Source organism: Pelophylax lessonae (genome assembly GCF_965119305.1).
Source record: "Pelophylax lessonae genome assembly, chromosome: 3".
Lineage (NCBI taxonomy): Eukaryota > Metazoa > Chordata > Amphibia > Anura > Ranidae > Pelophylax > Pelophylax lessonae.
This window is the reverse complement of record NC_138770.1, coordinates 641486384-641511526: the sequence shown is the minus strand read 5'-3', so window position 1 is coordinate 641511526 and position 25143 is coordinate 641486384. Positions and strand designations below refer to the sequence as shown.

The following is a 25143-nucleotide window of genomic DNA, read 5'->3' as shown; positions in this document are numbered from 1 at the left end:
ATCAGATTATCAAAAGATCTGTCCATTTTTTGTGGCACGCTAGTCTGATGTGGAAAGTGAAGAGGTTATTTTCATACGAATTTTCGACAGAATTCTACTTCAGAAGTGATGTCATGTGTTGGATTGCTTTGTATGTGTTCTTTCTCTCTGAGCATGCCTAGTCTTGCTCTTAAGATTTTTTTCCGTCTAAATCTGTACTAATGAGACAAAAATCGGACGTTGTATTACGGACAACAAAAATTTTATAGCCTGCACATCAGGATTTTGTCAGCCGAAAAGTCAGAGTCGGCTGTCGAAAATCGGCAGATCGGTCGTCGGACGAAATTTCCCTTCAGATTTTCTTATAGTGTGTACAGGTCTTAAGGCTTGACAGTCTAGGGTCTCCTAATGGCAATAAGAACAGCCAGCTGGGGCTAAAGGTGGCCATAGATTCTTTTTTGTTTTTTAATTAATGAATTTCTCCATCCACACAAGCGAGGTAAAAAGGGAAACCTCCCCGCTAAGACATTGCATTTTGACAGTACGACTTCACTGCTGATAAAATTCACTGATCAGCAGCTGCTAATCAAGAACGTTTTTCAACACTCTCGTTCAATGGGGACGTCCATACATGGATCAAAATTTGGCTGGTCACTGCTGAAGCAGCCGAATTCGGATCCATCTATGGACAGCTTAATTGCCGTTAGGAGATGCTAGTCTCTATCAAGTCTTAATTTAGGTCCTCTAGTGTATTTCATCATGATTCTATTAATATCCATTGCTAAAACCCTGAATAAGGAGAAGACCCCCCCCCCCCCCGCCGCCCGGAATGCATTGCCTGGAACTGATGCTCTTAAACATTAAATGTTCTAAAAAGACTTTTTAAATGATACGATCATTGGCCATCTTGCACTCTCTTGACTTCCTGCCCAGCTATCTGCTGGACCTGATCACTTCCACGTGTACCGACAGGTCCGGTAAACCAGTAAAAAATGGGGGGCACCTCTCCTGCCGCCTATAAAAGAGATCCTGTGGCAAAACTGCTCCTGGGGTCACTTTTATCTAAAAGCCAGCCGCTTATGGAAGAAAAAAAAAAAAAGATACCGGGAAATTATTGCAGCTACCTGCTACCATAACCCCAGTATTTAATATCAAAAAACATGATGTACATTTACAGTTAGGTGGTCGGCAAGTAGACACAGGGATTCCAGGATACTGGTAATGTACACCACCTGAGACATATACATGCAGCCACTGGGAGGATACTTTAGCAAGAATACAAATGTAAAGTTTTAGTTCAGGTTTTTCATTTAATCTGTGTTCCCATTAGGGACATTTACTTTCTTTGTCCTGTGACCAATACAATGGAGATAGAAAGTAAGGTGAAATCCAGTAATTACATTATCGCCGGAACAGGGGGGAAATCTTCCAATGGGGACACTTTTTGCAGAGACAAATATAACATAGAAGGGGATTTCTTTCACTTTTGAGAGATTTCCTCCCACTTCCTGTTGTGTCTACCAACAAACAAAAGGAAATACCCCCAATGAACACAAATTGAAAAAAAAAAAAAGAAAAAAACTGGCAGAGTTAAGAGCCCATTCAGACTAGCGCGACTTGTCAGGCGACTTATCAGCCTGACAAGTCACGCTCAGTCGCGGTTCATTGAGTAGTACAGTACCCGTTCTAATAGGAGCTACACAAGTCGCTCCGACTTAGAAAAAGGGTCCTGTACTACTTTGGGGCGACCTCGGAGTGACTTGCATGGACTTCCATTATGTGAAGTCTCTGCAAGTCACGCCGAAGTCGCGGTGCACGCAACTTCACAGGTCGCCACCCCCAAAGTCGTGTCGCGCTAGTCTGAATGGGCTCTAAACAACTCTCTATTTAAAATGAAGAACAAACATTTTAGATTTAGACAAACTACATTTTAGTTTTGGCAAATTTTAACTGCGCTATAAATGTACGTAGAAATGGTGATACATCAGTTCTGTACCTACTTTACTGCAGTGATCTACAGTGGACTAGGTTTGCTTTGCAGCCTATATTAGCAGGATGCACCACATTGTAGTACTACTTACTATTCTGGGTTTAAATGGAGGTTTGATTTTTCGCTGTTCTAGTAGTACCCAGTCAATTTCTTTGAAAAACGGGTGTTGTTTAATGGCCTCCTCCAGTCCTTGGGATGGCACACATCCTAGCCGCTTGTTGGGATTCTTCGTCATGAACTGTAAAAAAACAAATGACAGTGTTAGTCAACTTGTGATAGTATGTTGCATGGACAAAATACAAACGTTTTTAAGTGGTGGGTAGGTTGGTTTATGCAGCAGAATGGTAAGGGTGAAGGCATCTTGAGCGAGATAGTTGGGAGAAAGCGATACTGTATAGGACGGAGTGCAAAGGTTTTATGGAAATCTGTCTTAAAGGAGTTGTAAAACCTAGTTTTAAAATAATAAAATAAAAACAACAAACATGCCTATACTTACCTGCACTGTGCAGTCATTTAGGGGTGAGATTCTCTTTTTCTTGGGTTTCCGCTGGCGCTCCAAGCCCCCGCCTCTTCATCAGGTACACCGTACAGGCTCGCTCCCAGGTCCTGCTGCTGTGTTGACACAGACAGCAGAACTCGGCCCCGACTCCCACTTCCGTGTCATTGAATTTGATTGACCGCAGCGGGAGCCAATGGCTTCTGCTGCTATCAATCTGTCCAATGAGGAGAGAGACAGCAGCTGGAGCCTCTGCGCTCATGCACATCGCTGGATCGGACTCAGGTATGAAAAAGGGGAACACCCCGAAACGCGTAAGCGTTTTTTTGGAGGTCTACATCCTTCCACGGCCTGCGGCAGCTGAGGATGCCCAGTGGAGACCCCTGGTGGTCCCTCATTACTTATTGCCCGTGTTTCATAATCGTTTTGTGAGTATAATTCATAATCGTTTTGTGAGTATAACGTGTATACATGTTTATTACAATAAATTGTTTTAAAGATAATGCGCTAGGTTGGTGCGCCCTCTGTCCATTTCTCTTTTCCAGTATGAAAAAGGGGAGTCTGGGGGGGTGCTGCAGCACAGAAGCTTTTTCAACTTAACATAGAATGCATTAAGGTGGAAAACCTTTTGGCTTTACAACTACTTTAAGCTGCATTTACATACTCCCCATAAAATTGCAATATATGGGGGAAGGGGAGGGGGGTCAGCCAGAACCACCTGTTTATACCTGGCAGACAATTTTAAGAGAATCAAATCAAATGCCACAAAGAGCCTACGATAATCCAGATATAACTTACAGTGCCACTCTAAGCTAAGACAAAGATCTCCCCGCTGGTTGCAGTGAAGGGAGCAAGCGTCTGTGCAGCATTCAGGGGTGTAGAAGCATCATCAGAGAAAGGAAGGAATACCACTCAGATCATGAATATGTGGATGAACGTGGCCTCAGCCAGTAGTGGTCCAGCCATGCCCTCTGACATGTTGCGCCCCACACCGGGGCTTGATCACAGAGCCACATTCATCCACATATTCATGCACTGGATCAGTGAGCGGTGTTTCTTCCTTTCTGTAATGATGCCACAAAGTGCCTACTACTATCTTTATTAGCCAGGTAAGTCCTTTCAGTCCTGGTTTCATTTTACTACAAAGGGCTGTAAGTCCCCATTTTCTAGCCCAGTACCACCCCCAATCCCTGGAGCTAAAACAGAGCCTCAGTGGGCAATAAGGTCACAGTCATTGGCCAGGAAAGGACAAGAAAGTGGGGCTTAGGTTCATGAGTGACACTTAGCCTTGAAGAGATGGATAGTTGTAAACCTTTCATAAAGCTTAAGTCCAGGCACAAAAACATTATTTAAAGCCCAAAGACAGGAATTAAAAATAATTTCAACCCCCTCCCATTACAAAGGACAAATGTTTTTTATGTCCCTCCATTGCTGCAACTGGTCCCCCACAACTGCTCTGTAAGTGGAGAATGGCAATAATTGCACTCCAGCCTCCTCATTGCACAATGCAGGGTTAAAGTTCCTGTATACCTCCCAACTTTTTGAGATGAGAACAAGGGACACCTATTAGCAAAAGTATGTAGGTATAGGACACACCCACTGCCACACCCCTTAAAGGAGGAGAATTATACAAAAAAAAGAAAAAATGATTAGCGAAACATACAAGTGCCTTTTTTTTTTCTACCACTACTATTCCTTTTTACTGGCTTTTTAGATTTACTAATGCATAAATTGGATGAAAAGTTTAGCACTGGGAAACATTTTTTGAAAGATACAAAGTGCATTTTCTATACTACTAGACATTAAGCCCGTTAAATTAACGGGCGCTAGAACATATGTGGTCAGAAAGCGCTGCTTGCAATCAGAAACTTTCTGTTCACAGCGGTCACATGACCATAAGCCCCACCTTCCAGCATCCTAAACCCCTAAAAGTGCATGCAGTTGCCGGCTCTAAGGGGTTAAGGTGCAATTTAAGTTAATGATTCATCTTCTCACAGCTGCTAAGCAAGCAATCAGCAAAGCATGGAAATCCCCCACCCCCTCTATAACCAAAAGTATATCTCGGATTACGCAAACAATGCTACATAAGGTGGAGGAGAGGATATCCAATACAATGCACACATATTCTGCTGTTTGGTATCTGTGGTGCACACATTTTCTCCCTGCCAGAATAGATGTCTGTTTGGCTTGTAGGCAGGGCTGAAGTTTCGCCCGGCCGCCCAAAGTCTCTGCGCTCCAAGTCCCAACGGCTGTCCATGGGGCACATTCGCAGTAGCGCAATCCACGGACACGGGGAAATCTGGACGCAGGGACACTTGGGTTTTATTAATATAGATATCTATATGTATAGATTAGATATGACCAAAATAAGGGAGAAATGAGGAGAAAAGAGGGACAGAGGGACTTTGTTCCAAATCAGGGACAGTCCCTCAAAACCAGGGACAGTTAGGAGCTATGTTCCTGTATTTTACATGATGATGCCCGCAGACTGAATCTTCCAACAGAGGAGGAAAGCACCTGAGTGGGGAATAAAGTAAATGATAGAGCCTGCACTGTACACCTTTCAAACATGATAGGTAACTCTTGCAGCGTGTGTGGGTGTGTGAGGGGGAGTGAAGGGGATGAGGGTGTCACTGCGGGGGTGAATGCTTTATTTTCTAAATTCCTGGAGTTGGGCTTTGAATATATTCCTCAATAGCCACAAAGAATATACATGCACTTGAGCTGCACATAGTCTCTTCAGACTGCAGAATTGTGGGAGGAACCCAGAAGTCGCACTCTCTACAGGCTGCCTGCAAAAAACTACAGGAGGGGCGGAGACAAGACCAGTCACTCTGCACAAGGTGAGAGAGCAGCAGTGATCGGTCTTTATTACAGGAAGTTCCTGCACAGAGATAAAATCTCACATTGGATTACAGCACAGATCTGGAAGAAATACACAAAACACACAAAGATTCATGCAAGACTAAATATACCTCTTGTATTTGAACAATATGTGTGTATTTTTTAAGAAGGGTGACAGGTTCACTTTGATATGCAATTCCAGCCCAATCTTTCTTGTTTTTTGGTATTGGGTTGTGAAAGCTTAGAACCCCTGCCTGATTTGTATTTCTGATCCCCTTCCTGCTCTGGTGACTACGATCTCTGGAAGAGGAAGTAAAAGAATCTCACCAATAGGAGTGGAAAGTATGGGAACCTAAGAGAGGTTTTTATCCCTTCCCATTCTATTAACCACTTGCCGACCGTCAACAGTACATATACTGTGGCAAGTTGACTCTGGCCCACAAAACTACGTAACGGTATGTTGTTTCGCAGGACCGTTAGTGGGGGCGTGCACGCGCCGCCAGAAGCATACAAACACGGCGATTGGCTACAGGTGAAGCCAATCAGCGGATCCGGCGGCCGCGATTGCTGCCGGGCACCCGCGATCACTCCCCGTGGAGACAGACACTGTTCTGTCGATAATAAACACAGGGATACTGTGCTCATTCAGCAAGCCCATCTCCCTAGGGACACATTTAACCCTTTGATCGCCCCTGGTGTTAACCCCTTCCCTGCCAGTGTCATTACAGTAACAGTGCATATTTTTAGCACTGATTACTGTAGTAATGTCACTGGTACCCCCAAAAGTGTCAAAAATGTCAGTTAAGTGTCCGATCTGTCTGCCGCAATGTCGCAGTTCCACTAAAAATCACAGATCGCCGCCAGTACTAGTAAAAATAAATACATAAAAAAGGCATAAATCTTTCCCCTAGTTTGTAGGCACGATAACTTTTGCACAAAACATTTAATATACACTTATTGGGATTTTTTACCAAAAATATGTAGCGGAATACATATTGGCCTAAAATGATAAAAGAAAAGTTTGATTTTAAGATTTTTTTTTATTGGGAATGTTTTATAGCAGAAAGTAAAAAATATTGTGTTTTTTTTTTTTCAGAATTGTCGCTCTTTTTTTGTTTATAGCTCAAAAAATAAAAAATAAAAATCGCAGAGGTGATCGAATACCACCAAAAGAAAGCTCTATTTGTGGGGAAAAAAGGACATCAATTTTATTTGGGTACAGCGTCGCATACCCACGCAATTGTCAGTTAAAATAATGCAGTGCCGTATCGCAAAAAATGGCCTGGTCTTTAAGGGGGAAAACCTTCCAGTCCAGAAGTGGTTAAAAAGAGTGTTCTCATTGCTTTATGTGTACAAAACTGCAGAGATCTACTGCCTATCTGACCATCGTCACTGAAACAAAACGTTAAAGGAAATCTCTCACTGGGGACACAATAAAAATGACGGATTCTCCGCTATGTTCCAAAACTAACAAATACAAGTTTTCTTTTGTAACAGAAAAACAAGAACACACAAAACTGAGCAACAACATTCAGACTTCTCTATATGCATAGTTTCTGTTTCAGGGTTGCTGAGAGCTGCACTGTGCAAAACTATGCATTACAATCACACTGATTCTAGTTGTACATACAGGGATCCCACCTATACTGTGTACATAGTAATCACATAGAATAACCAGTAAAGTGTGAAGCAGCAGAATCGGCTAGAAAGAAAGGGATAATCCCAAGAAAGGGGAAACCCAAAGAAAAATCCCAAGAAAATGGTAATCCCAAGAAAGGGGAACACAAAGAAGACTCTCCAAGAAAGGGGTAAACCCAAAGAATAATCCAAAGAAAGGGGTATTCCCAAAGAATAATCCAAAGAAAGGGGTAATCCCAAAGAATAATCCAAAGAAAGGGGTAATCCCAAAGAATAATTCAAAGAAAGGGGTAATCCCAAAGAATAATCCAAAAAAAGGGGTAATCCCAAAGAATAATCCAAAGAAAGGGGTAATCCCAAAGAATAATACAAAAAAAGGGGTAATCCCAAAGAATAATACAAAGAAAGGAGTAATCCCAAAGAATAATACAAAGAAAGGGGTAATCCCAAAGAATAATACAAAGAAAGGGGTAATCCCAAAAGAGGTGAACACAAAGAGAAATCTCAAGAAAGGAGTAATTCCAAGTAAAGTGTAATCCCAAAAGAGGGGAACCCAAAGAAGAATACCAAGAATTTGGTAATTCCAAGAGAGGGGAACCCAAAAAGGATCAAAAGAAATGTGTAACCGAAGAGAGAGGAACTCAAAGAAGAATCCAAAGAAAGAGGTCATTCCAAAAGGGGGGAACCCAAAAGAATCCCAAGAAAAAGGTAATCACAACATAGGGGAACCCAAAGAAGAATCCCAAGAGAGGACCCCAAAGAAATATTCAAAGAAAGGAATCCTCTCGAGAGAGGGGATCCCAAAGATATAATCCCAAGAAAGAGGTAATTCCAAGAGGGGAGAACCCAAAGAAGAATAGCAAGAAAGAAGTAATCTCAAGAAATGGAACCCCAAAGAAGAATCCCAAGAAAAAGGCATATCCCAGGAGATGGGAGACCAAAGGATCCCAAAAATGAGGTAATTCCAAGAACAGGGGGATCACAAGAAAGGGGTGGTAAGCAGGCTAATAAATACTGCTAAGAATATGAAAAAAATGTTGGGTAACTATGTTATAGGTATAAAAAAAAAAAAAAAAGATATAATAAAGGTAAACGTGGCTTTAATGCTGTTTCTGCCTTATGTACGTAAGAATTAAAGTCAAAGTCTGCTAGTACAATGTGAGGAAATCAAGTTTTCCAAGTCTAATCCCCAGCTAGCATTCTCCAGTAAACTGCACAGACGCCTCCCGCTTCCTCTGCCTTTCCTGTAGAACAGAACAACATCACTGGCCTATGTGACTAAGATCACAGCGTCACCGGCATCACAGCTATTAATAATGATCAGACAATGAAATTCGAGGCATTCCAGGCTTTTCATTTTATTACAATTAATGTCTTCATTCAATTATTTATGTCTGCTCCTATTCAGTCTCAGAGCAAAATGACCTGGCTTTAGAAAATCAAAGAATACCAGGCACGGCTTCAATTCTGTCTGGAGTCATAACTTTGCTGGCTGCCATAGGCCATTGGATTTACAGACAATGCTGGATCCCCAGGTTTCCAAAAACACGGTCATTAGCCAGTACAAGATTTTCTGCAGGGACGGACATGCTACCTGTGCAAGCTTTGTTACTTCACAGGGGACACCAAGGAAAAGAGGGGCCCATCAGGAACAGAAATGTGGTAGAATGATCAGAGTCATGGCTCCTAAATGGACTCAAATCCCTTTGTTTCTATTCCTTCCTCAATTATGTCTCTCATTTTATAATGTCTACATATCTCATAAGGGTGGACCTTTCAAAAAGTTTACTAGTCTGTACAAATAATATCTTGCCATGTTACAATACATAGCAAAAGTATCATTTAATTTATCATTAAATAGCAGTTATTGAACTTTAGTCCGGTGACTTTGCCTAGGCTAAGAGATGTCCACTAGTGAATTAGATCATTGGTCCTCAACTCCGGTCCTCGGGGGCCCACTAACAGGCCAGGTTTGCAAGATAACTAAATTACATCACAGGTGATCTCATTTGCTGCTCAGTGATTGCAGTATACTAGTCGGCATCTCCCCAAGGTAATACTTACAATCTTGCCTGTTAGTGGCCGGAGTTGAGGACCACTAAATTAGATCATCAGTCTGCTGCAGGTAAATGGAAGCATTTCTCCTCTCCTAAATAACAGCACTAGGGATGCACCAGTTGTTTTAGGACGGAGTATGAGTACCAATACTTTATCTCAAGTACTTCGTCTATACCAATTACCAATACCTAATGTTAGCATCATGTGACCGTTTTTTTTAGGGCTCATTCACACCATACATGCATGAAAACCAATGGGAAAATCGCACAGATTTCACTTGCAGAGACATCAATTTCACATCAGTTTTTATGTGCGTTTCAGTGAGTTTTTACAGCCTGTTAGCATATATTATATAACCAAAAGTATTGGGACGCCTGCCTTTACACGCACATGAACTTTATTGGCATCCCAGTCTTAGTCAGTAGGGTTCAATATTGAGTTGACCCACCCTATGCCGCTATAACAGCTTCAACTCTTCTGGGAAGGCTGTCCACAAGGTTTAGGAGTGTGTCTATAGGAATGTTTGACCATTCTTCCAAAATTACTTTGTGAGGTCAGGCACTGATGTGGACGAGAAGGTTTGGCTCGCAGTCTCTGCTCTAATTCCTCCCAAAGTGTTCTGTCGGGTTGAAGTCAGAACTCTGTGCAGGCCAGTCAAGTTCCTCTACCCCAAACTCGCTCATCCATGTCATTATGGACCTTGCTTTGTGCACTGGTCCAAACCATTTGGTGGAGGGGGATTATGGTGTGGGGATGTTTTTCAGGGGTTGGGATTGGCCCCTTAGTTCCAGTAAAGTGAACTCCTCTTAAGGTGTCAGATACCAAAGACATTTTGGACAATTGCATGCTCCAAACTTTGTGGAAACAGTTTGGGGATGGCCCCTTCCTGTTCCAACATGACTGCGCACCTGTATACAAATGCACGTCGAACTTTTCAAGACATTTATTTGTAAAGATTTTGAAAAAAACTTATCATTTTCCTTCCACTTCACAATTATGTGCCACTTTGTGTCGGTCTATCACATAAAATCCCAATCAAATACATTTACTTTTTGGTTGTAAAATGACAAAATGTGCAACATTTCAAGGGGTATGAATACTTTTTTAAGGCACTGTAACTGATCACATGTGCAGCACTATGGCAGTTGAAGACACTAAGATGGCAGCTTCCTTGGCTAAAAAGGATAGGAGAGTTTAGTTCTACTTTAAATGCTGCTGGCAGGACATCTAGTGGCAGGAAAAAATATTGCAGGGGAAATCTCTGGCCTAAAGATGAATATTGCATATTATTTTTGGTTAAACATTTTTAAGCTTTTAGTGCTTTTTGAGTCACTGACCTTGGTAAATACACACCAGGCTTACTGATTTAGCTTGCTGCATGCTTGTTACTCATTAGCAAATTGGAATTCATATCCCATATCCCCTTTAGATTTTCTTTTTTTTTTTTTTTTTTTTAAAAAAGCCTCTCCCATCCCTTCTTTTTTCAAATAAAAAGTTCCTAAAGCACTACTACTTACCCCGTCCACATTTCATCGCTTCCCTCCAACTGCTGGACCTTACTCAACCCGCTTCCTGTGTGCTCCAGTTGTCATTGATACACCAACAAGGGGTGCAATCTGAGTTCACAATAGAATGCAGCATACAGCGGCACTCACATGTCACTATGTGGGCCAAAGTATAATATTGCTCCATGGGCGCACCCAACTATAGCATGACATTGCTAAGTATCTTTTTACATGGAGCAGCCTCATCTTTATATTTTATCACAAAACTGGGTAATATTTTGCATTTGTGTGCCCTAAAATTTACTTAAATGTATTTTTTCCTGAAAATCTCTAAGTTTCAAAAACTAATATGTTAATATATTGCAACATATATATTTGGAGCTACCACCATTTTATTCTCCATGGTCTCTACTTTTAGAAAATATATAACCTTTGTACATGCACTATATTACCAAAAGTATTGGGACACCTGCCTTTACACATACATGAACTTTAATGGCATCCTAGTCTTAGTCTGTGAATGGACCTTGCTTTGTGCACTGGTCCAAATTATTTGGTGGAGGGGGGATTATGGTGTGGGGTTGTTTTTCAGGGGTTGGGATTGGCCTCTTAGTTCCAGTGAAGGAAACCCTTAAGGCGTCAGTATACCAAAACATTTTGGACAATTTCATGCTCCCAACCTTGTGGGAACAGTTTGGGGATGGCCCCTTCCTTTTCCAACATGACTGCACACCAGTGCACAAAGTAAGGTCCATAAAGACATGGATGAGCGAGTTTTTGGTGGAGGAAGTTAACTGGCCTGCACAGAGTCCTGACCTCAACCCGACAGAACACCTTTGGGATGAATTACAGCAGAGACTGTGAGTCAGGACTTCTCTCCAACATCAGTTCCTGACCTCACAGATGTGCTTCTGGAAGAATGGTCAAACATTCCCATAGACACACTCCTAAACCTTGTGGACAGCCTTCCCAGAAGAGTTAAAGCTGTTATAGCTGCAAAGGTGGGCCAACTCAGTACTGAACCCTACGGACTAATACTGGGATGCAACTAAAGTTTGTGTGTGTGTAAAGTCAGGCGTCCCAATACCTTTGGTAATATAATGTATATATATATATAAAAATATATATACATATACAGTATGTATATATATACATATAAATATATATACATATATACACACATACATACATATATTACACGCACTACCTGGCCAAAAATAAAAAGTCGCCACCTGGAATGAACTAAGCAACTAACTAAACTAAGCATTCAGTAACTGTCCTATTAGATAGTTACAGCATGTGCCCAAATAATGAGATCGACTGACTACCTGAATATACTGAATGACCAGGTTATTCCATTAATGGATTTTTTTATTCCCTAATGGCACGGGAATATTACAAGATGACAATGCCAGGATTCATTGGGCTCAAATTGTGAAAAAGTGGTTCAGGGAGTATGAGACATTTTCACACATGGATTGACCACCACAGAGTCAGAGGCAGACTGGCAACTTTCAGCCCAGGGGGGCAAGTACAAACCAGAGGCCCATGGTGCAGCGACTCGGCCCCCCTCCCACTCTTCCTCTTTCCATCCTCCTCCTGACCCCCATTCCAGGCTGAAGCTCCGCTCCAGGTACTCTCTACTCACCGGCCAAATCCGGGTTCCCGACCTGGTCAGCAGGGGGCAATTACAAACCAGAGGCCCATGGTGCAGCGACTCGGCCCCTTCCACTCTCCCTCTTCCCGGCCTCCTCCTAACCCCCATTCCAGGCTGAAGCTCTGCTCCAGGTACTCTCTACTCACCGGCCAAATCCGGGTTCCCAACCTGGCCAGCAGGGGGCAATTACAAACCAGAGGCCCATGGTGCAGCGACTCGGCCCCCTCACCAGCTGAATCCGGGTTCCTGACCTGGCCAGCGGGAGGCGGTTGGGGGGAGTTGTGACAGCTCGGTCAGGGCTGGCCGGGGGAGGAGAGTCTCCAGTGGTGTATGGAACCGGCCTCTGCTCAGACACAGTTTACACCATCCATGCTGGGGGGGGGGGGGGGGGGGCTTTAGGCATGTCTGTGGCAGAAGCGGTGCAGCCTTTTTAGAGGACATCAGAGTGGCCCAGTCCTCCCCTGCACAGAGTCCAGAACTTACCCCATTGAGAATCATTGGGATGTGCTGGAGAAGGCTTTGCTCAGCACTCCGACTCTCCCATCATCAATACAAGATCTTGGTGAAAAATGAATGCAGCACTGGATGGAAAAACATCTTGTGACATTGCAGAAGCTTATCGAAACAATGCGAATGCGTGCCGTAATCAAAGCCAACAAAATATGTGTGACCTTTTTTTTGGGTGGGGACTTTTTTTTGGCCAGGCAGTGTGTATATTTACTTTTCTTCGGCTACTCCCTTGTTTCTTGCCTAGGCAATTATGTCATACATCCCAGGAGACTTCAGGAGGGGAGGAGAGGCTTTCTCAGTTAAGCAAACCCTCCTGCCTGCATGCCTGAGCTAAGGGTGAATGAATTCCGGGAAGTAAATGCTACATGAATTATCTGCCCTTCCTTGAGACTGCCACGGACGGAAATGCTGGGGGGTGTTTTTCAAAGTGATTTCTCAACAAAATAAAGCATGGAGACATGGATAAGTTGGGGAGTTTGGTTTGAATATAACATAGTTGCATAATTAGTCTGGCTGAAAAAAAAAAAAAAAAGATGATGCTTTATTGTTTTTTGTTTTGCCTTCCTCTGGAATAACTGTGGGTTTAGACCCTGTTCACACTGGGGCGACGCTACTTGCCGGGGCGACCTCACAGGTCGCGGTGCGCAGCTCGCACTGCGACCTCGGAGCGGCCGGCACGGTCTTCATATCATTGAAGTCAATGCAGGTCGCTCCAAAGAAGCTCCGGACCCTTTTTCTAAGTCGGAGCGACTTGTGTCGCTCCTATTAGAACGGGTCCATAGCTTCTCTATGGCAGGCGACCTACAGCGACCAGGTCGCCTGACAGGTCGACCCAGTGTGAACGGGGTCTTAGGATTGTGTATATACACATATATATATATATATATATATATATATATATATATATATATATATATATATACACACATACATACACACACACACAGTATCTCACAAAGTGAGTACACCCCTCACATTTTTGTAAATATTTTATTATATCTTTTCATGTGACAACACTGAAGAAATGACACTTTGCTACAATGTAAAGTAGTGAGTGTACAGCTTGTATAACAGTGTAAATTTGCTGTCTCCTCAAAATAACTCAACACACAGCCATTCATGTCTAAACCGCTGGCAACAAAATTGAGTACACCCCTAAGTGAAAATTTCCGAATTGGGCCCAAAGTGTCAATATTTTGTGTGGCCACCATTATTTTCCAGCACTGCCTTAACCCTCTTGGGCATGGAGTTTATCAGAGCTTCACAGGTTGCCACTGGAGTCCTCTTCCACTCCTCCATGATGACATCACGGAGCTGGTGGATGTTAGAGACCTTGCACTCCTCCACCTTCCGTTTGAGGATTCCCCACAGATGCTCAATAGGGTTTAGGTCTAAAAAGATGCTTGCCTAGTTCATCATTTTTACCCTCAGTTTCTTTAGCAAGGCAGTGGTCATCTTGGAGGTGTGTTTGGGGTCGTTGTGTAGGAATACTGCCCTGCGGCCCAGTCTCTGAAGAGAGGGGATCATGCTCTGCTTCAGTATGTCACAGTACATGTTGGCATTCATGGTTCCCTCAATAAACTGTAGCTCCCCAGTGCTGGCAGCACTCATGCAGCCCCAGACTATGACCCTCCCACCACCATGCTTAACTGTAGACAAGACACACTTGTCTTTATACTTCTCCCCTGGTTGCCGCCACACACGCTTGACACCATCTGAACCAAATAAGTTTATCTTGGTCTCATCACACCACAGGACATGGTTCCAGTAATCCATGTCCTTAGTCTGCTTGTCTTCAACAAACTGTTTGTGGGATTTCTTGTGTATCACCTTTAGAAGAGGCTTCCTTCTGGGATGACAGCCATGCAGACCAATTTGATGCAGTGAGCGGCGTATGGTCTGAGCACTGACAGGCTGACCCCCCACCCCCTCAACCTCTGCAGCAATGCTGGCAGCACTCATACATCTATTTGCCAAAGACAACCTCTGGATAGGACGCTGAGCACGTGCACTCACCTTCTTTGGTCAACCATGGTGAGGCCTGTTCTGAGTGGAACCTGTCCTGTTAAATTGTTGTATGGTCTTGGCCACCATGCTGCAGCTCTGTTTCAGGGTCTTGGCAATCTTCTTATAGCCTAGACCATCTTTATGTAGAGCAACAATTCTTTTTTTCAGATCCTCAGAGTTCTTTGCCATGAGGTGCAATGTTGAACTTCCAGTGACCAGTATGAGTGAGAGCGATAACACCAAATTTATAACACCTGAGACCTTGTAACACTAACGAATCACATGACACTGGGGAGGGAAAATGGCTAATTGGGCCCAATTTGGACATTTTCACGTAGGGGGCGTTCTCACTTTTGTTGCAAGCAGTTTAGACATTAATGGCTATGTGTTGAGTAATTTTGAGGGGACAGCAAATTTACACTGTTATACAAGCTGTACACTCACTACTTTACATTGTAGCAAAGTGTCATTTCTTCAGTGGTGTCACATGAAAAGATAGGATAAAATATTTACAAAAATGTTAGGGGTGTACTCACTTTTGTGAGATACTGTGTGTGTATATTTGTTCCAGCAGGGGAAAAAATTCCTTCCTGATCCCCCAAGAGATAATCAGATATTCCCTGGATCAACTTTACCTGTATATATATTAGTATTCAGTTATAATATTTACATTTAGGAAATAATCCAGGCCTTTCTTAAAGCAATCTACTGATCTGGCCAGAACCAGCTCTTAACGGAGTCTATGCCACATTTTCACAGCTCTTACTCTGAAGAAGCCTTTCCATATTTGGAGTCTAAATCTCTTTTCCTCCAGATGTTTTTATTAAAAATGAATTAAATAGCACCTTTTGTTTGTGGTGCCCAGAAGAAGTGCAGTTCCACCTAAGGTCAACGTTGACTTCAGACCCATAGAAAAGTACAAATACTCCAGCGCTCAGACTGATATACATCCAAGGGTGTCACAATTCCTAATGTTTCACCCAATGCAGCCCTCCTCAGGCAGGAAATCAAAATACTGCAAAAACACACAGAAGGGCACTACCGCCTACTGCATTACCACCACTAATATTTTTAGGATCCAAAAGTAAAAAAACATTCTCACAAACATTAAAAGGAACAGGCGTATCAAATCCTAACCTCGATCGTAAGGCAATGTCGTTTGACTGTATATACCACAGTTTGAGGGCTAACGTGTTTCGGGGGGCCTGGCCCCTTCTTTAGAGCTCTGAAGGGGCCACATTCCCCAAAACCCCTTAGCCAGAGATGTATAGTAACTAAGTAGAACTACTTCACTACTGTACTTAAGTACCGAAAGGCGGTATCTGTACTTTCCTGGAGTAGAATTTTTTTCTCCTACTTCCACTTTTACTTCACTACATTTTTTCAATGATTTCAATACTTCTACTCAATATTTTTTTTTTGTGCTGCATAGTTACTCATTACTATTATAAAAATTACCACTGCCAGAACAGTAGATGGCAGGTTTCATGAAGCTCAAAACGTGTGTGTTATCAGCGCATACGAAAATAAGTGCTACTGTATGTATAAATAATAGCTGCATTTGAAATAATAAAAAACAATATGATGTTCAAACTTTTGACTTCTTTCTTTAATAACTACATAACACAGTACTTGTACTTTTACTTTCAGTACTTGAGTAGCAAAATTAAAAAAAAAAAAAGCTACTTGCAATACTTAAGTACAAAAAATGTTAAATACTTTAGTACTTCTACTCAAGTCACTTTTTGATCGAGCACTTCCACTTCTACTCAAGTCACTTTTTGATCGAGCACTTGTGTTTTTACTCAAGTATGGGTTTCGAGTACTTTATACAACTCTGCCCTTAACCTTCCAACTGTGGTATCCACAGGCAGACAACATTGCCTCACAATTGAGGTTGTGAGTTGATACGCTTGTTCTTTTTAAAGTTCCGGAAATGTTCTTGTTTTTTGGATCCCATAAATATTGGTGGTGGTCCTGCCCTAGGCTTTTGAGCCCTTCTGTGTGTTTTTACAGGCTTCAGACTCATATTGATGTATAAGATCATCAATTAATTTTTTTTTGATATCAGAAGACAAGTAACTCTTAACCACAAATAATACAGTGAGAGTATTCAGGTGTATCCAGACTTGTATAAAGTACTCGAAATTTCTACTTGAGTAAAAGTACAAGTGCTCGATCAAAAAGTGACTTGAGTAGAAGTGGAAGTGCTCGCAGAAAAAGTTACTTAAGTAGAAGTACTAAAGTATTCAACATTTTTTTTACTTAAGTATTGCAAGTAGTTTTTTCAAAAAATTTGCTACTTAAGTACTAAAAGTAAAAAGTACCAGTAGTTTTGAAAAAAAAATTCTACTCAAGTACTGAAAGTAGAAGTACAAGTACTGTGTTATGTAGTTATTAAAGAAAGAAGTCAAAAGTTTGAACATCATATTGTTTTTTATTATTTCAAATGATTTATTCAAATGATTAACCTGTGTTTGTTAGTAGTTTCTTGATGCACTTCAAGCGCTGTAGCACCATTTATTTGTTTGTTTCATATTTTCTTTTTATTGGAAAGATTTGGTATAGCAGCTTTTATTATACACAGCCTTTATTTTCGTATGCGCTGATTTACAAATGACATTATACACATTTTTTTGAGCTTTATGCAACCTGCCATCTACTGTTCTGGCAGTGGTAATTTTTTTAAAAGTAACGAGTAACTATGCAGCACAAAAAAAAAATACTTGAGTAGAAGTATCGAAATCATCGAAAAAATGTAGTGAAGTAAAAGTAGAAGTAGGAGAAAAAAATTCTACTCTAGGAAAGTACAGATACCGCATTTCGGTACTTAAGTACAGTACTTAAGTAGTTCTACTTCGTTACTATACATCTCTGGGTGTATCTTATAAAATATACTACTTTTGGGGGTTTTAAATAATCTTCAGGCCTAAAATAATTTAAAAAAAAAACCCACGAAAACAGCTCTGGCAGTGAAAGGGTTAGGGCCAGTTACACTTTCCCCAGCCTTGGACGGGACGATTATCTTGTGTTTTGGCCCCGTATCAAACTCCAGGTGTCCTCCATAGTCAAAGGCTTTGAGTCATATTTCAGTAGTAATCCTTTTGTTTATGTGTTCTGTACATTGATTTTTGGTTATTCCCTACACACACACCTTTCTTGTTCCAGCAGGATCACATTCATGTGTGTGTTATTTTATTTTTACCTGCTTGGACTTCGTTAATATTCGGAAACTGAAGTCAGACTATTACGCAACCACATATCTGAGAACATGTCAGAAAGGCAAACTGGCACCGCGATGGCATTCTTTCTCCGGCTTTACAGGGTAGGGTTCCTTCTTCTACCCAGTTTAAATTACAAAACAATTATCTCATTGTGGATCTTACAAATACATCATTTATAGCGCAAACATACGCATCTGTAGATGGTTACAAAAAAACAAACTCAACAAATGGGTCTGGATTCAACAAACGTCTCTCCAATTGCTCAGTATGTACAAGCTTCTTAAAGTTCCACTCCAAGCAGGGGAAAAAATTGCCCTTAGAGTGAGGCCCTCCTTCAGACTCAAAGGGTTAAATGCTCATTAACCACTTTACCCCCAGCCCTATTTCGGACACTTTTTGTTTACAAGTTAAAAACAGTATTTTTTCCTAGAAAACTAGAACCCCCAAACATTATATATATTTTTTTAGCAAAGACTCTGGAGAATAAAATGTCGGTCATTGTAATATTTTTTGCCCCGCGGTATTTGCGCAGTGGTCTTTAAAACGCCATTTTTTTGGAAAAATTTAGAAAAATCACATTTCACTGCATTTAAAAAATACTAAACAGTAAAGTTAGCCCATTTTTTTTGTATATTGTGAAAGATGATGTCACGCCGAGTAAATAGATACCCAACATGTTACGGTTTAAAATTGCGCCCCCCCCCCCCCCCCCCCCCCCCGTGGGATGGCGACAAACTACGGTCAATAGAGATCTCAATCGGCGACATTTTAAATTTATTTAACGGTTACCAGTTTAGAGTTAGAGTGTAGCTCTTTTTTTCAAATTATTGCCCACACTCTGGCGATCGCGGCGATACCTCACATGTGTGGTTTGAACAGCGATTTCATTCGCGGCTCGACTTCCGTATACGTTTTTTTTTGTGCGCGAGCTAACGGTGACGGCTAAAAAATTTTTTTTCCTATTTATTTTATTTTTTTTAACTTTATTACAGGTTTTTTAAAAAAAATCTGATTACATATTGGTGTCACAAGGGATGTTTACATTGCTTGTGACAGCAATAAAAGTGGTGACAGGTACTCTTTATGGAGGGATCGAGGGTCTAAAAGACCCTAGACCCCTCCACTACACTTTCCTGTATGCAAAACGCCGAAAACTGTGTTTTTGCATACAGCCGTTTTTTAAATTTGCCGCTTTTTGCAGCACAGTAACCCGGAAGTGCCGTCAAGGACGCAGCCTCCGTGTTGCGTCATCGGAGACCCGATTGAAGCCATTTCCGGCATTGATCGGGACTCCATCCAGCCGGCGGACGTGTCGGCTGGGTGCTCGGCGCTCCTGGTGGGACGGGAGCCCCTAACAAAGTCACAGAAGGCGGCGGGAGGGGGGGCGTCCCCTCCCGCTCACCCGGGTAACGATCGAGCGGCTACTGGGCCGCATCGGTCGTTACCGACGGAAAGCCGACCGTTGGCTGTTAACCACGGTACCGGGATGATGCCTCTAGCTAGATCTACGTTGATATGAGTTAAGTGGTTAACCACTTACCTACCGGGCACTTTCACCCCCTTCCTGCCCAGGTCAATTTTCATCTTTCAGCGCTGTCACACTTTGAATGACAATTGCACGGTCATGCAATGCTGTACCCAAATTCATTTTTTTATCATTTTCTTCCCACAAATAGAGCTTTCTTTTGGTGGTATTTTATCACTACTGGGTTTTTTTTTTTTGATAAAAAAATTTGGATGCTCAAAGACCAGGGCCTATTTTGTGATTCGGCACTGCGTGATTTTAACGGACAATTGCGCGGTCATGCGACGCTGTACCCAAATGCAATTGACGTCCTTTTTTTACCACAAATAGAGCTTTCTTTTGGTGGTATTTGATCACCTGTGCGATTTTTACTTTTTGCACTATAAACAAAAAAAAGAGTGACAATTTTTGAAAAAATAATATTTTTCACATTTTTTTATATGAAATTCCCCCCCCCCCCAAAAAAAATGTAAAAATCTAAATTTTTTAATATTTTAGGCCAATTTGTTTTCTGCTACATATTTTTGGTGAAAAAAATCACGAAAAGCGTATTTTGATTGGTTTGCGCAAAAGTTATTGCGTTTACTAAGGGAAAGATTTATGTCATTTTTATTGTTTTTTTTTTTTTTTTTTTTTTTACTAGTAATGGCGGTCATCTGCGATTTTTTTGGGGGACTGCGACTTTGCGGCGGACAGATCGGACCCTTGACTGACATTTTTGACACTTTTGGGGGTACCAGTGACATTACTACAGTAATCAGTGCTATACATATGCACCGTTACTGTAAAAATTACACTGGCAGGGAAGGGGTTAACTTTATTAGACATCCAAGGGTTAAGTGTATCCCTAGGGGCATGATTCTAACTGTCAAGGGGCGTGGCTTTTGATGTAACCACAGAGACATACGATCCTACATAGCAGGATCGTATGATCTCTGCAGTTACACCAGGGAAAATGACAGGCGGCTTTGTTTACATCAGCCGCCTTCATTTCTCCCTCTCCAGCGGGAGATCGCGAGAGACCGGCGGACATCGGAGCCACTGGTCACTCACGCGCACTCGCCCCCTATTGGCTCGCGGGCGAGTGACGTACCCCATACGTCACTTTGCCCAGGGGGGGCTGACCGACGCAGTATATGTACTTGCGGCGGTCGGCAAGTGGTTAAGTTGGGGTCAGAAAATGTTATAAATAAGTAATTTATCTCCTTCACTGATGTGCGATGAAAAGGCTGCACTGATGGGGAGGCACTAATATGCAGCACTGATGGGCACTGTAATGCAGTACTGACAGGCGGTATGTGTAATGATAGGTGGCACGGATAGGCAGCACTGATGGGCACTATAAGGCAGCACTTATTGGCATCACTGATGGGAACAGAGTGGCATCACTGGTGGGCACTGTTGGGGCTGCACTGATGATCAATGCCTCGATTACCTGTACAGGTCTCCCCTGTGAGGAGATGCCACTGATTAGCTCTCAGTGTGAACAGCTGAGACCTGATAAACATTTCTTTGTTTACATGTGATCAGCTGTGATTGGACACAGCTGATCACATCGGTAGAGAGCTGCGCCTGTGGCTCTTTACCAAAATCAGGGGCTGCGCCATGTCTCAGGGCCCCTGCGGTCACGGTGAGGCTGGTTTACGTCATAAGACGTCGGGCCAGAACAAGAGGTTTTTCAAGGTTTGGGCTTCACCCCTTAGTTCCAGCGAAGGGAAGGCTTCAGCATACCAAGACATTTTGGACAATTTCATGCTCCCAACTTTGTGGGAACAGTTTGGGGATGGCCCCTTCCCGTTCCAACATGACTGCACACCAGTGCACAAAGCAAGGTCCATAAAGATATAGATGAGCGAGTTTGGGGTGGAGGAACTTGACTGGCCTGCACAGAGTCCTGACCTCAACCTGATAGAACACCTTTGGGATGAATTAAAATGGAGATTGTGAACCAGGCCTTCTCGTCCAACATCAGTGCCTGACCTCACAAATGTACTTCTGGAGGAATGGTCAAACATTAAATAGTAAAGCAGAGGAACTGGCAGGAACACCAGTTATTTTATACAAAAGAAGCAATACAAAGCTTAAAAAGAGGATTTTTTTCATACAAGTACAGCAGGCACATATCAGGAATATGAAATGTTGGGTTTACATATTCTTTAAGCTGGGGAAATTCCCTTGCAAAGTGTGACTTGCCTTGAAAAGTTGAACAGCCTATTTGCCTTTAGTAAATCAACCCCAATAAATCAATACTCAAGATTGCAAGAAGTGAACACAATGGCGTTAATTTACACTAGTCACTTTGAGAGGGAAGTTGCACTTTGCGTGTGAATTTTCTGCAGAACTTAGTTAATTAGATGAAGCTCTGCTGATCTCCATCATCCAATATTGTGCAAGCAAAAATGCTGTTTTATTTAACGTGCACATGATTGGGTCATCCTTTTCAAAGTGAAATTTCACCAATTCACTGAGCTCTGGGAAAAATTCCCTTGCAAAGTGAACAGCCTGTTGTCTTTAGTAAGCCTACCCCTCTGCGTTATATGTGTGTGAACAGTTCCAGAACAATCATCAGGGTACCAAAATCATTAAAGAAATGTCATAATTAGAATCAGGGCTGATGTGATTACATTAACCAATTTAAACCATGGAACGATCACTCCGGGGAATGTTTTGACCCACATTCAAGGTTTTCATTAGCTGAAATTGTTTAGTGGAAGCTGTAATTCTTCTTCTCTGATAAAACATTACTGGATAGATTTATGATTTTTCCAATTCAATATAAAGATAAAACAACCAGTCTTTACTGTTTAACTGAGGTCTTCAAATAAACAAACATGCATTCTAGCCATAACCTTGTTTTCTTGAAAGCCATGAGAACCAAAAAAAGGTTCAGACTTACAATCCGTTCTTTATGTTTCTGTTATATGCAGTTATTCACTGGTCCAATAATCTAGCAATGCGATGAACTCAGATTACTGGAGGATAAGGAGCTGGCAGTGGCAAGTGAAAAGAAAAACGGGATTTTTGTACTTATCGTAAAATCCTTTTCTCTGATGTTCATTGACAGACGCAGCTCCATATCTTCTTAAGACCATTGAGTTATGCTCCTCCTCCTATCAGGAATAGGACACTAGGCAGGAAAAAGCTTTACCATGCCTATGGGGCTGTCCCTGCAGGCATAACCCCACACACTCTGCTACAGCTTAGTTTCGTTGAAAGCAGTGTTTAGAACAGTGTTTCTCAATTCCAGTCATCAGGGCATACTAATGTAACGCTCCTGCGTTACATGTATGGTGTGGATTTTCAGCTGCAGAAATATTCCACTTCAGTAGTCATGTAAGAGAGATGCTGAGATACCATTCCCAACCTCAATGACTCATCATGTGTGGAAGGTCTTAATTCAACCAGTAAATACACACACTCAACAAGCTGGTTCCTAGAGTGACTTTATGTATGTAGTAACACAGTGATGAAGATTTAAGAGACAGGTTGAGTGGAGGTGGTAGGTGACAGACACTTGAAGGTAAGACAGTAGCAGATGGATGCAGGTAGGTTTAGCAATCATGTATGGTAGCAGATGACAGAGTAGCAGGTGGACATACAAGAGAGATCAACCCAGTGCAGGAATAAGTAGCAGTAGTCTTAAGAGCTAGCAATCTAGATATGCAGATGTGATAAATAGTCTTTACTATGCAGAGCTAGATAGTGTAAGCTTAGTATAAGTTTATAGAGGGTTCCCCTGCGGGGTACTTAGCACTAATAGCAATACAGCCGAAGGTTGGTTCAGGAGGAGCGGATGATCCGGAAGCGGGATGCAGGGATCAGCGCAGCGAGGTTCCGTCAGCGAGGTATGCTTGCAAGCACGAAAGCTTCAAGCCAAGTTAGCATCCAGGTAAGGGTGTTTGAACGAACACATGTGAGTGAGAACCGGCGATTTAAATAGCCATCCAGTCCGGCGCTGAGTGATGACAGCATCAGTCTTAAAGGGAAACACACCTATATGTGTTTCTTCTATCTAGGTAGATGGAAATCACCCGGAAATAATGTGATAGGAGGCACTGAGAGCGCCAGAACCTTACAACTAACAGGCCAGGTTTGCAAGAAAACTGAAATACCTCACAGGTGATATAATTTGCTGCTCAGTGATTGCAGTATTCTAGTCTGCATCTCCCCAAGGTAATACTTAAAATCTGACCTGTTAGTGTGCCCTGAGGACCAGAGTTGAGAAACACTGGTTTAGAAGACAAAAAAAAAAAAACATTTCACTAAGAAGCAGAGGGGCAGATGCTGCGTCTGCCAATGAACTTCAGAGAAAATGATTTTACGGTAAGTACAAAAATTCAGTTTTTTCTGCTTTTTAAATTTAGTCACATGGGTGCCCGTAAAATGTACATACTACAATCAACTCCATCTTCTTTAATCCTCATTTAGATCTCCATTAGATCAATATAGATTACTCTATCGTTCATTGACAGATGCAGCTCCATATCTTCGTAGACCATTGGGACATCCCAAAGCAGTACATGCATGAGGGGTGGGAAAAACAACGCAAAGAAGAACGTAATTCCCTAAAGGCTAAAAATGAACAAAAATGTCCCTTTTAAATAGATAAGTCCCAGCAGGGAACTAGGTTCTACTCCTTAACTAGGCAGAAACAAACTAAGTGCTGTAGCAGAGTGTGTGGGGTTATGCCTGCAGGGACAGTCCCATAGGCATGGTAAAGCTTTTCCCTGCCTAGTGCTTATTCCTGAAGGGAGGAGCATAACCCAATGGTCTAAGAAGATATGGAGCTGCGTCTGTCAATGAACGATCGAGAAATCTATATTGATCTAATAGAGTTCTAAATGGAGATGAAAGAAGATGGAGTTGATTGTAGTTTGTACATTTTACAGACACCTATGTGACTAAATTTAAAAAGCTCATTCTTAAAAAGCTTTCCTCAATTGTCTTTATCCCCATAGACTTCCGGGAGCCGGGGGGCGTGGCTTGCGCGTGTGCTGAATGGACGCTTGAGCTGAGAGCTCTCTGTACCCGGCCGACTCTTTCCCCAGCATTACCGAAGCACAGCGGCTCCTGCTACTCGACACATACCGGACTATCTGGCCGAACACATCAGGGTGATGAATAACCGCAAGAGGAAGGATGAGCGGGGCCCGAAAAAGCTCACGGCCTTCTTCTTTCCCCAGCCGCTTCTCCCTGAGACTTCCGGGAGCCCAGGTGCCCAAAAATTGGGGCACCTGTAACTTTTTTAGACTGGAACATCTAAGTGCCTCTCCCCCTTTTTCAATTTTGATAAAGCGTGGAAGGATTAGTATGTCGATTGGCCATTTATTAGATAAAGGGGGCTTCAAGTACAACACTGGACATCAATAAAGGGCCGCAAACATCTTTTTAAATGCTTTAATTTTACAAAGTGTTCTTGATGTTGTCATTTTTTTTTTTTCAAAAGTTTTTTTGTTTTTTTTTTGTTTTTCAAAGTGTGCTAACTAAACCCCTGTTTTTAACGCATACTGTTAAGACAGGTTATTTCACAATTTTCTGATTTTGTCTCGTTTTTTTCAAAAGCTCCCATGTTCCAAACCGCATCAGACATACTACAGATGGCCAGAGGCTGCTGGAAAACTGCATTAAGCAGGCTGGGTGTTGTGGACAGGCTGTAGGAGGTGGTCAGGGACCGTGAAAGGGGTACAGGACACACTCATGGACTATGGCC

The 25143-nt window shown here is 42.2% G+C and overlaps 1 protein-coding gene across 2 annotated transcripts in view; it reads right to left on the bottom strand.

The window, feature by feature from the left end:
• The window catches only part of PRKCE (protein kinase C epsilon), a 670827-nt gene that overhangs the window by 39489 nt on the left and 606195 nt on the right, over positions 1-25143 (bottom strand). For both annotated transcript variants that reach the window (XM_082249847.1, XM_082249848.1), the window contains exon 14: positions 2061-2207. In XM_082249847.1, coding sequence (XP_082105973.1) covers positions 2061-2207 — 147 coding nt within the window. The remainder of the gene's footprint in view (positions 1-2060; positions 2208-25143) is intronic.